Consider the following 13,374-nt stretch of genomic DNA (forward strand, 5'->3'; position numbering starts at 1 on the left):
TAATACCTTTTAAAAATCTCAACCATAAATCTAACAAATTAAGTGAATGGTGAGGCTATATTCAGAAATAGAAGAAGCATTTATCAAATGAAAGATATAAACAGTGAGGAGATTTACCTAGGCAAAAAAAGCTAATTTTGTCAAAATATGAATTTTTAAAAAATGGACCCAGCTCTATGTTTCAGAAGAGACCATTCAGCTCAGATCAGAGGTTCATTAGCTATCTGGGAAGACTTCACCCCGCCTTTGGTAGGCAGATATTTTCATAGTTACCTCAAAACTTCCTTGCAGAAAGCCTCAGACTTCACATGTGATCCACTAACCCCATCCATTCATGAAAATCGCTTTAGCTATCCATCCATTAATGCCCCCAAATCAGATGCGACACAGAAAACAGGAAGAACCACATTTGAGGAACTAATAAAGATATCTGAACAACAGGAATGTTTAAGCAACAAAAGAAAGCGCATATGGACAGTAAAGGCCGCTCTTTTCTTACAAATAGGTTTTCCTTTTAAGTCCTCATCAGATATAAAGTTCTGTCAGTTGCCATGGCATTAATTTCACTTATAACGGTTTAGAGAACACGTTGAGGAAAATGAGCTTAAAACATTAAATTACTTTTCATGAGACATATGCTTCTTATGCAATTAACAATAAATTCAGCATCAATAAACTCTAATTTTAAAAACATTCATCCACAAACATTAATCAGTTAGTGCTAAATTCAATTTCTACTTGGCTTTTTTTTTTTTCTACTTTTCACGCTCAACTCTCTAAAGCTATACTACAACGTACCTGTACCTCAAAACTACTAATTTACTTATTATGAAAGCTGATTACATTCCTAGAAAAAGCGCTGTGTAAGAAAAGTATGCACGTGTAAGCAAATCAAGCTTTTATGGAGAAATAAGTTTCTTATAGAAGACCGCATTTCTGACCAAGGACCTGATCCCAAATTTTTCACAGAAATGACCAAATAATTCTTTATATAACCAAATTACAAATAATATTTCAGAATAAGCTGAAGCTTCCTAAATCGCATACAAAGAAAAACACATAAATTTAAAATGTAGTGCCTACGGAGGACTCAGAGAGACCTGGCACATTTTTCAAGGGGGCCACTCCAGAGTGGGGCAATTCTTCACTGAGAACAACTGGTCCCGTGTATTATAGGTTTGACCAGTAGCACCTCACTAGGCATGGTGGCAGCCAAAAAAAGCACCCACACATTTCAAAATGCCTTCCCCACCCTTTCCCAGGGAGATACTGCCCAGCTGAGAACCATCAAGCCTCCTTTGTTTTGCAGATGAAAAAGAAAAAAAAAAAAAAACTAGCCCAGACAAAAGGAATTGCCACTGCCCACATGCATTTATAACACTAAATAATGGAAGCAGCAGGGTTCAAACACAGGTCTCCTGGAAGCCAGGGCCACCAAGTGGGATCCGGGAGAAAATATTAGAATAGCAGACAATGCTCTTATCTTAATTTCCTCCTCATTCTTCCTGCTTTAGGTAATTCACTCATCAAGCATTTTCTAAGCTTAAATCTAGTCACCATTTTAACCACTCGCCTATCCATTCCTCTTACATTCCCTTGCCCCATTTATTCATGCCCTTCCCCATCCCAATCTTGGATCTACCTTATACACCGGCTTTCTCACACCTGTACAGCCCAATCAGCAGACGGCACCCTGCTCCACCCCAAATTAAGCTAACTTAGTCCAAGTTTTCACTCAGCTGCCCTGGTGGCAAAATGGCTAAGTGCTCAAATGTTAACCCAAATGTTGGTAATTCAAACCCCCCACCCAGCAGCTCTGTGGGAGAAAAGACTTGGTGATCTATAAAGATGACAGCCTAGAAAACACTATGGGACACTTCTACTCTGTCACATGGGCTCACTATGAGTCAAAATTGACTCAGCGGGAGCTTACAACAGCTATGAAACGAGAAATGGTATTTCCTCTTTTCTTCCGATCTCTACACTTCTATCTATCTTATTGAATTCCAGCACCAGGTGAAACAGAAACAGTGCCGGAAGCATCCTAACCCTCTTTCTAAAATTGAGAATAAGTCTAAAGAGTCTCCACTAAGGTTGAGGGCAAACAGGTGTTTGGTGGGTAGACGTTCATTTGTATTCTTCGTCTTTCAAGTTAAAGAATTTTTATTATAATTCAATATTGAACTACATAAAAGTTTGTCTAGTATCTATTACATTTTTTTAAATGTCATTCACATAGAAAAAAAAATTTAAAGTTAAAATCCTTATTGCAGTCCTCTTGATCTATTTCCTTTTATTTTTTGTTTTTATTTTACTAAATGATAAAAGCCAAAAATCTGAGGCCGCTTTTTCTTTAAATATATTTTTCTTATATTTATGTTTACTCGCATGGTAGTCCCCCCAAATTTAGATGTCTGAGAATAAATTACAGTAGAAAAGTTATACTATCTGCCAGGGGCCTGGGTGCTTACCCGGATGTAAGCATCCTGATGGTGCTTCGCAAAGTAGAGCATATTGTCCAGGGCTAACATTCCAGGAGGAGTCTGGGTAAAGTCCATCGCAGGGTTGACGTGATTCTGTGATTGAAACAAAATGTTCAATAACGTTAATTCTTCAGCAGATTTCACCAATCACAACTGGTCTGGTTTTCTTCCTTAAGACTAAAGTACCACGAGGTGAGCTCCAAACAATCAAATAAGGATGACATTTTGTATCTCTGTGTAAATCTATGGGGTAGAGAAGGGGAGAACTTCTTTCTACAGCTCTATAGGTTCAGCAAAAGCTTTCTCACCTTGGTGAGAAAGTCAGCTGAAGATGGAAGAAATGAGATCTGTCTTAATCATGTAACACTGTGGGAAAAAGAAAACATCACAAGCATTGTATTTCTGGTGGCTGAAGCATTGTATTTCTGGTGGTTGTGCTGCGGTGGAACCAGCAGCTTTTGGGGAGAAAGACCTGGCATAAAGCTCACCTCTGCCATTTAAGGTAGAGGATGACTCCGAGGAAGCCATTTACCTCTCTGCACCTTAACCTTCTCATCCTCATTTGTGAGGGTTAACTAAGGCCACACCTGTTGATGGGCTTGGTGAACCACGAAGGGATGCACAGATGAGAGCCTTATAAGCACAGATACTTGATAAAATTCAGATGCCCAGAGGGTCCTGACAACTGTCTCCTCTCAAGGAGTGTGTTTTGGTCTTACAGTCACCGCACACAGTGCCGAGAACCATGAAGACATAGCAATAGTTACAAGGGAAGTAGATTCTCATTATTCTCAGTAGTTGTGTTATATAAAGTTGCTGCAACTCTGAATTAGTGCAAGTACAGGGTTAGGTTCCTGTGAGCCTCTGGTCACAACACTTTCGTCAGCCAATTGATACATAAACTTGTCTTATATGTGTTTCTGTTTAAAGATACCTTATCATTCATTAACATGGACCTCACGGCCAACAGCTCTATAATTCATGCCTGAATGAAGCTTATCTAACACACACATTTCCTCTATAAAGCACATCATAACCTTTGTACTTGGAGGGCATTTAAACAGCAAAACCACCAACAAAAAGTACACAATGCAGAAAACATGGTATAGACTACAAAAAGGGTGCTTGTTTACTGTATGAGAGCCGAAACAAGAAGGCAGGCAGAGTGTTGCACTGCTCAGCCTCAGCTGGGAATGTGGACATTAAAAAAAAAAAAAAAAATAGGCAACCCAAATTTTTCACTGCTCTGTGCATGTTCCTGAATGATTGTGCAAGTGCTGCGACTATTGATGTTGGGGTTACAAATACAGACTCTGTGAATAACGAGGAGTGACTGTATACCCAGCAGGGGCATATGCCTGGCTGACCAAGGCCACTCAGTAAATACCACGTGACTCTTGTTGCACTGCAACAAGCAGCTCTCCCTTACCAATCATTAAGAAAAGCACCAAGGATCGTCTGGAATACTCAGATCTAAACTATTTATGATGTAAGTGAAAGCATGTTCAATTCCATGTTAAAAAGATGAAAAAGAAATGTTAAACAGATGTTAAAAAAAGGTGTTTTTTTTTTTTTTTTTTTTAAACCTCATGATCCAGGTAATTTGTATGAAACCAAATATTTTTCTGTTCCTGAATACTTTTTAATAAACATCTGGAATCTCTGTTTTCCCAGGGAAATCTTGCTTAAGTGAAATTCTTTCTAATTGAAGTACAGGAAGTCCTTCTTTTTCTTGTGTTCAAAGGTCAAACAGCCCACAGTTTTCTCCATTATTCAAGAACACATCTAAGCTGTCTTTCCCAGGCTGATCTGATATTTCTTATACCAGCTAATAAACAACATCTAAAATTACGGGAGCGTGGTGCTGCCTGCTGGCCAAGTTCTGTATCAAGAGCATCCCCGCCTATATCAATATAACAAGTTGTGTTGATGTCGTGATTTGAATTTTATTTTAGCATTTTATCCTGATGCATTTATTAGAATTGTACAAAGTTATTTTTTTTTAATACCAAAAAACTACCACTAGTGATAAAAGGACTTGAAGCACTAACTGCTGAAGATCAAAGACTACAGCTTTCACTGTGGATTACACCTCAAGATAAAGAAAACAAAAATCATCAGGAAGTCCTTCTTGTTCAATGAGCAACAACATGATAAATGGAGAAAAGACTGAAGTTATCAAGGATTTCATTTTACTCAGATCCACAATCAACATCCACGGAAGCAGTGGTCAAGAAATCAAAAGACATATTGCATTGGCCAAAAGTGCTACAAAAGACCTCCTTAAAGTGCTAAAAAAAAAAAAAAGATGCCACCTTAAGGTCTAAGGTGCACTTGACCCAAGCCATGGTATTATCAATTGCCTCATATGCATGTGAAAAGCTGGACAATGAATAAGTAAGACTGAAGAAGAATTGATGCCTTTGAATTACGGTGTTGGTGAAGAATACTGAGTATACCATGGACTTCCAGAAGAATGAACAAATCTGTCTTGGAAGAAGTACAGGCAGAATGCCCCTTAGAACCAAAAATGGGGGACTACATCTCATATATTTTGGACATGTTATCGGGGGGACCTGTCCCTGGAGAAGGACATCATGCTTGGTAAAGCAGAGGGTGAGCAAGAGGAAGACCCTCATTGAGATGGATTGACACAGTGGCAGCAACAATGGGCTCAATTATAATGATTGTGAAAATAGAGCAGGAGAGGACAGTGTTTCATTCTGTTTGTACATAGGGTCGCCAGGAGTTGGAACCGACTTGATGGCACCTAACATCAACAACAATGATAAGAAACATAGATCTTACAAAATAAATATAATCATTAAAAAAACAAAAATGAAAATCATGTCGCATGTCAAAAGTGGTGAGCTTCAAACTTAATTTGATGTTCATTGGGGTAAGCAAGTCAGACATATATTCAATAAGTGGGGGGAATAAATAAAAATGCTGGAAATAAATTATCAGAGATATAGATAATTTATCAGACAAATTATCTAAAAAGTAATTTGTAATTAAAGATTTTATAATATTTCATATATTATATACCTATTCATTTATATGTTATATTCTTTATAAATGGACAATGGAACTTTCCCATTACATATAAATTTATTTTTTGACCTTGACACATTGTATTTTCACGAACAGAAGTTAATATTTTTTAAAAAGTTATATTTACTAAACACGGTCTGGGTCCTAAGGAGCCCTGGTGGTGCAGTGGGTAAAGTGATCAACTTGTAACTGGAAGGTTGGTGGTTTGAAACCACCAGTGGCTCCCTGGGAGAAAGACGTGGCAGTCTGCTTCTGTAAATATCCACAGCCTTGGAGGCCCTGTGGGGTCACTATCAGTCAGAATCGACTAGACAGCCGTGGGTTTTTTTTGTTTGTTTTTCATGGGTCTGAGTGCTAGCACTGTTTTATGCTTCACATGGGTTATGGGTCTAATTATGCCCCCTGTCAAAAAAAAAAAAAGGTGTTGAAATCCTAACCTCTGGTACTTGTGAGCATGATCTTGCTTGGAAATAGTATCTTTGAGGATGTTATTAGTTGACATAAGGTCATAATAGAATAGGTTGCGTCCTAATCCAATATGAGAAGAGACACAGAGAGATACAGAGGGAAGACATCCATGTGAAGAAGCAGGCAGAGATTCGGCTGATGCATCTATAAGCCAAGGGATGCCAAGGATTGCCAGGAGCCCCCAGAAACCAGGAAAGATCTTCCCCAGAGCCTTCAGAGAGAGCATGACCCTGCTGAGTTCTTGATTTGAGACTTCTGGCTCCCTGAACTTTGAAACAATAAATTTCTGTTGTTTTGAGTCACCCAGTTTGTGGTACTTGGTTACAGCAGCCTTAGAAAACTCATACAACATGTATTACCTAAGTCTCAAGGTACATATTATTATCACCCCCATTTTGCTGATGAGGAAACTGTGTCTCAGACATGTTAAGAAGCTTGCCCAGTGACTTGCAACTTGAAGGGGAAAAAAGGGTATATCGTGCTTGGACAATATGTCTCCAGCTTCTGAAGCCAGAACATGATTTTATTCCTACTTTTTCTCTTATCACCAGTTCATAAATTGGATATATTACTTTCGGTAGTATTAGCATTTTCAGTTTGCACAGCCTGAAGAATGTTTATTCCAGTAAAATATGGACTCAACAATATTAGCAGCTTTGCAACATGGTCCAGGAGGCAAAGGAGGGTGAGAGAGAAAAACATGGCATTTATTTCAGACCTATTTCTGGGGTTGGTCTATGAGTCTATTCCAAAAATAAACACACAAAAAGGAAATCAAGTGAAAAAGTCAGTTTCTCTGAATCTAGCTCCAACAGTCCCCTAAAGCTATCTGTTGTTGCAGTTGATCAGGGAGATGGTCCCCATGGCTCAAACGTCATCAGACTTGTTTGAACTGCGCTCCTGGATTTTTCCCTTCTACCAATCACATCCCTCCTCAGGCACAAGCTGGGCATAGCAAACAGGGCACTGCTGTCTTTAGAAAGTCCTTACAGCTAAGAAACAACGTAATTTATTTTTAGGGTTCTTTTAAAGGACCAAAATAGCTAACTAGCAAATAGTTCTTGAGCTTTTACTTAACAATAAAATAACACATACGACGTGGCAGGCATTGTGCAAAGCACAATACGCATGCAAACTCTTAACCTCCATAACAACCTCATGAATTAGACACTACTATTGCCCTCCTTTAACAGAGAAGGAAACTGAAGCACTGAGAGTCTGGGTCACTTCCCCAAAATTTCCCAGACAGTATGTGGCAAAGCCAGGATTTGAACACTGAGCATGTGTTTTTTTAACCAGAATTATACAGGGTGGAAACCTTGGTGGTATAGTGGTTAAGTGCTATGGCTGCTAACTAAGAGGTCAGCAGTTCAAATCCGCCAGGTGCTCCTTGGAAACTCTATGGGGCAGTTCTACTCTGTCCTGTAGGGTCGCTATGAGTTGGAATCGACTCGATGGCAGTGGCTGATGGGTGTATACAGGTAGACCCCAATTAACAATGGGGTTCTGTTTCAATGACTCCATCATAAACCTGTACTGACATTAGTCGAATACCTCTTTTTTTTTTTAATTTTCATTACGATTGCTTTTTATTACCAGTATCATTATAAATGCAATGTTTATTTGTCTTTGGGGGTTGGAAACATAACAAAAAACTTACAGATATATTTTAATACATACATACATCTTACTCACAATAAGATGTATAAAAAGAAAGAGACGGTCATAACTGTTGTTTGTCATAAGTTGGGGGACTAGTCGTATTCTTGCATTCCCAGGTTGTTGATCAACCTGACATTGCTGGGAATTTCACAAAGATGTCCAATGCAGGCCCTCGAATTTTTGAGGTCTTCAATCAATACCACTCCTTCAAGCAGAGTTGGTCTGCGATCCATCCTTTTTAATAAAAGCTGTCAGTTCTCCACCCTGCCCCAGACATTATAATAGACCAAAGTCTCTCTCACGTTCAATAAGCCATATCCTAATTTTTTTTGCTCTGACTAAACAAAAGCCAATTAGAAAACTGCCTATGGTTTTCAACAACTTGCCCTAAATTTTGAAGCATCACTGCATTTTAGATGGAAAAAAAAATATTGTGTAGTTGTGGGTGAACTGTACTCTTAATATTCTTCCCTTTCTCTAAGTCCAAGGATCATTTTCCCAGTGTCTCTCTCCTCAAAGTCACTGTTTTCTTTTTCTCTCCTGGTTTCAATAGCCAGTGAAATAATTTTACAGCCACAGAGTTTGATAATGGAAAAGTGTAAGAATTACATACTCAAACATTTTAAAGCTTTCTGTACTGCGACAAAAACACTCTGGAGAACCCAGCAAGGCCAACAGCTCCCCTGTCTCGTTTCTTATTTATGAGATGCTCTGGACACAGATTTATTTTCTTTCCTTGTTCCACATTATTTTTTTCCACCTGTCTTGAAATGGAAGCAGCAAGAGCTTTGATAAATGGCTTGAAATGTTGCCTTTTTTACTGCAAAGCCTGTGTACCTCTGTAGATCCTTCTGAAATGGCATGTTAGTTCCTGTGGAAGTGCTGTTCCGTGAATCACACTGGACAGCTCTCAGCCCTGAGGGAAAGAGAGAGTGGCTGCTTCCCTTTCCAAGACATGAGCATTTTTCCCCTTGGGAAAGTGGTACCAACCAGCTGAAGACACCATGAGTTATTTCACAGCCATCACTGATGCGGCTCAACTCTAGTCTGGGTATCTCATTCCTGGAGACATCAGTTTCTCTTCTGTCACCCACCTACCATATTTTCAATTGAATTATTTCAATTGCACACCCACTGGAAGATCATAGTCTCTAAGACCAAACATCTTTAAACCTGTTCCAGACCCATATGCCTAGGCCACTGGAGAAGCAGAGAGGTTCTCAAATGTGATCTAGGCTGGTCTCTTTCTTTGTAGACAGGAAAACTGAGCCCCAGGTTGGCCAGTGACTGAAACACCATTGCTTCTAAACAATGTAGAACAACATGGGTTATTGAAATACCCACTCCCAAAGCTGGATTCGGTAGGTCATGGGTGGGACCTAAGAATTTATACCTCTAACAAGTTTTTTTTTTTAACAAGTTTCCGAGAGGGCACTGGTGGTTAGTGGAAGGACTCTCACTTTCCGTGTGGGATGCCCTGGTTCAGTTCCCAGCCAACGCACCTCACATGCAGACACACTCATCTGTCAGCAGAGGCTTGCATGTTGCTATGACGCTAAACAGGTTTCAGTGGAGCCTCCAGCGTAAGACTAAGACTAGGAAGAAAGACCTAGTAATCTACAGTCATATGTTGTTTAACGTCCATGATAAATTCTGTGAAATGGGATGTTATGTGATTTGGACGTTGTAAGAACACCATATTATTTTCTTATGGCAACTGAGATAGCTGAAGCATTCTGCTCGCTCTCATCCGAGCCCAGGTCGGTGGCTGTGTCCTGGGGGAGCATGGACATGAGGAGGGCACACACTGAACTGGTGGAGTCCTGGGACTGGGTCTTTAGGCGAGGCCCTATGGAAGTCCAGGCAGCCCTGCAGGCCCAGTTCACTGAGGATGAGGTCTACGTGAGGGGAAAGCCCGGGGAAGATTCCCCAAGCACGAGTTGGTACAAGACGCAAAGGTGGTAGCTCCCTCCTGGCTATGTCTGGTTACATCCACTACGTCCTATTCTCTGATTAGGATTTCTGAACTTATGTGACCGCAGAAATATATGTGACTGGACATTGCCAAAATACATGTTTTGTGGCACATGATTGTACTTCAAAATCAGCCAATAAAAACTAAGAAATCATTTTAATAATGGAATCCAGATTCCTGGGCCCATCGAGTTGGGGTGACCCACCCAGGCCATTTGCCCTTGGGTGTTCTTTTGAACCTTGAGTGAAACTGGTTCCTCAGGGTCACCTTTGAGTCAGATGATGGTCTAGATAAACTAGTAAGACCATTTTGCCTCGAGCATTGTGCTCTTTTCAAGAATTCAGTCAGTTTCGGGAAACAGACTCCAAGAGTCAGACCAGGTGCTCTGTTAGGGTAAATTAGTAATTATTTTAATTGTTCTTTAAGACGATGCTATATGAAAATCCTCCCTGACCACAAATTTATCAGTTCTGTTCTGACCCTTTTTTTCCAGGGCAATACCGGTAAGATTTGGTATAAAGGGGTTTCGAGGTTCTCGTGTCTTCAGAATATTTTTAACTCTCTAGTGTTTTGTTTTTGTTTAGTTGAAATGTTACCCAAATTTGCAAATCGTATTAAATAAATTTCAATCAATTTCTATTACTGACCTAATATGATTTTTGATTTAACAAAACTCTATGGATCACAAAGCTCCAACCCTGTTGTGCAGGGGTCGCCATGAGTCAGGACAGACTCCACCGCAGTTAACAACATCAACAAGCTCCCGGGGGATGCAGATGCTGCTGGTTGGGGATCACGCTTTGAGAACTACTCTGGTTCTCAAAATGGATGCTCACTGCTGTCGAGTTGATTCCAGCCCGTAGCCACCCCGTGTATCATAGAGTTGAAATGTTCCATAGGGTATTCCTGGCTGTAATCTTTACAGAAGCAGACTGACACTGGATGAGTTTGAACCACCAACTTTTAGGTTAGTAGTTGAGAGTAAATCGTTTGTGCCACCCAGGGACCCAAAATGGAATAATTCATCTCAAATAACACGGTTAATATCAGATCTAGAATCTGAATCCACCCATTCCTCGAATCCCATGCAGCATCTACTACACCAAGATTCAAACCCTCTGGCTCCAAGACCCAAATGCATTTGAAATATTACTTGCTGTTCATCTGCTTTGTGTTTAGGCCTCCCATCGATACAACAGACTCCTTTATTCAGAAAACAGAATTATAATTTAAAGCCTCTCACTTCTCCTATTGTTCAAATTTCTGACTAATACTTACTAGCACCTCTGCAGGGAAAGTAAGAAACTTTAATCAGTCAATATTTTCTACTCTTGAATGCTTTGTGGGTTGGGGAGGCAGTTGTCAGCACTAGCCCGAATGATTTTTAAATGATCTGTGTTTTTCAATTACCAATGCCATGCTAGTCCTTCATTAGCATGGATAATAAAGAGATGATTACAATAATGCCTGCCAGATGGCATAGTGTAGGGAAAGCCTTTGAGGATTTAGGAGTTAATATTTGTGCTATATGAGTGTCTACATTAGCTGAACAAATACAGCATTAAAAGCAACCTTTAAAACGGATGACATTGAGTGAATATTCATTTAGTCTACAAAGCCCTCTTCCAGGATATTTCCTATGGCTGATAATTTAAGGTCCTGCTCTCAAAGAGGAGGAGGGCTATAATGGTTGTAGCAGATCACCTGGGAAACTCTAAGGAGCCTCAGTAGTGCAACGGTTAAGTGCTCAACTGCTAATTGAAAGGCGGGCGGTTTGAGCCCACCAGTGGTTCCTCAGGAGAACATTCCTGGTGAACTGCTCTCATAAAGATTAAACCAAAACAAACAAAAAAACGAACCCACTGCCGTCCAGTCAAGTCCAACTACTGTGACCCCACAGGACAGAGTAGAACTGCCGCATATGGTTTCCAAGGCTGTAATCTTTACAGAAGCAGACTACCACATCTTTCTCCCATGGAGTGGCTGGTGGGCTCGAACCATAGATCATTCAGTTAGCAGCCAACCACTTGACCACTGCATCATCAGGGTTCTTCCCAAAAAGATTAAAACCTGTTGCCATCAAGTCAGAAAACCCTATGAGGCATTTCTACTCTGTCCTGTGGAGTTGCTATGAGTCATAATTAACTCAAGGGCACACAACACCACCACTCCTCCCCTCCCCTCCTAGGAGGAATGAGTGTATGGGAATTTCAACATGTTCCCTAGAGCAGTTCTCAATCTTGGGTGAGCCTTGGAATTCCCTGGGGAGGAGAACAAAAATCCCAATGGCCAAACTGTACCCCAAATCAATTAAACAAGAAACTCTGTGGTTAGAAGCCAAGCATCAGGTTTGCTAAAGCCCCCCAGGTGATTCCAGTGTGCAGCCAAGATTGAGAACCACTTTTCTAAATCAGTGGTTCTCAAATGTGAGTGTGCATCAGAATCCCATGGGGGGGGGGGCTGTTAAAACCCAGATTCCTGCCCGACACCCCTCCCAGAGTTTTTGGTTCACAAAGACTAGGGTGGAGCCCGAGAATCTGCCTTCAGACCAGTTCCCAGGTGATGCTGATGGTCACTGGATCATAACTTTGAGAAATAATGCTCTAAAGTCACAGGAATCAAATACAAGAGTGTATTAGGGACTTATCCCATCAGCTGATGAATTTGGAACCTTGATTCCATGTACCAGGTGTTTAATTAACCAGTTGCCATTGACTCAACACCAACTCATGGTGACCCCATGTATGTAGAGTAGAACTGTGCACCATAGGATTTTCAATGCCTAATTTTTCAGAAGCAAATTACCAAGCCTTTCTTATGAGGTACCTCTGGGTGGAGCTGAACCCGAAACTTCTCATCAGCAGCTGAGCACATTAAACATTTGCACCACCCAGGCAGCAATTTTTATATCAATTGAATATGATCGACTTTGACAGGATCTGCACTCTCTGAGTTTACACAGGCCTCCCCTCTATTGTCTCACCCCTGGCTGCTTCACACATTTATATAATGTGCCCCTGCGGGCACCTGCCTTTGGGACCCTGACACAGATCAATGGCTCTGGAGGGGATTCTTTGAAGTCCTCTATGGCCTTGATCCTTCTTCATTAACAACAATAAAAAGCAATAGTTTGGATGAAAACAGAGAAGACATTCTATCAAATCTGACCTAAGCCCGGGACAGAGGGTGAGTACACCAAGGATCAGAAAAATAACCATGAACAGGTATTTGGACAAGTACAGGTGGGCATCCTGCCGGGCACCCCAAATGCATCAATTCATTTAGTCCTCCCAACTACCCAAACAGATGAGTAGGATTAATGAGGTAAATGCTGTGTTTCTCATCTTACAGGTACGGTCAGAGAATCTGTGACTTATGCAAGATCACAACTAGAAAGTGGCAGAGTCACCACTTTAATTCTGTAGCTTTTTCCTATTTATGTTTGAAAGGTCTTTGGAGAATAAGAATCCGGGCCCCATTAGCAAGAAGGAATTTAACCAGAGAAATGTAAAGTCCTGTAAAAAGATTTTTTAAAAAATCAAGCACACATGCACAGAATAAGGGAAATGCGGCTTACGAATAATTCATGAGAGCCCAGCTCCTCATCATTAAAATTTGATCCTTTTAGGTAAAGCACAAAGGATCTGCATGAAAGAAACATCCAGGAAGATGCTCACGGTTCAGGCCAATAGATTCTAAACCAGCTCCCTCCCCCACACACTTCACTCTTGG

At 40.6% G+C, this 13,374-nt stretch overlaps 1 protein-coding gene across 5 annotated transcripts in view; it reads right to left on the reverse strand.

The window, feature by feature from the left end:
* Nucleotides 1-13,374, reverse strand: part of ELMO1 (engulfment and cell motility 1) — a 644,335-nt gene that overhangs the window by 323,547 nt on the left and 307,414 nt on the right. For all 5 annotated transcript variants that reach the window (XR_010322758.1, XM_023544287.2, XM_003406936.4 and 2 more), the window contains one exon: nucleotides 2,472-2,576. Coding sequence is in view for 4 of the 5 variants with exons in the window: in XM_023544287.2 (XP_023400055.1) it covers nucleotides 2,472-2,576 (105 nt within the window). In the remaining variant the exon portion in view is untranslated. The remainder of the gene's footprint in view (nucleotides 1-2,471; nucleotides 2,577-13,374) is intronic.

The sequence above is a fragment of the Loxodonta africana genome, chromosome 8 (assembly GCF_030014295.1).
Source record: "Loxodonta africana isolate mLoxAfr1 chromosome 8, mLoxAfr1.hap2, whole genome shotgun sequence".
In the NCBI taxonomy this organism is placed as follows: Eukaryota; Metazoa; Chordata; class Mammalia; order Proboscidea; family Elephantidae; genus Loxodonta; species Loxodonta africana.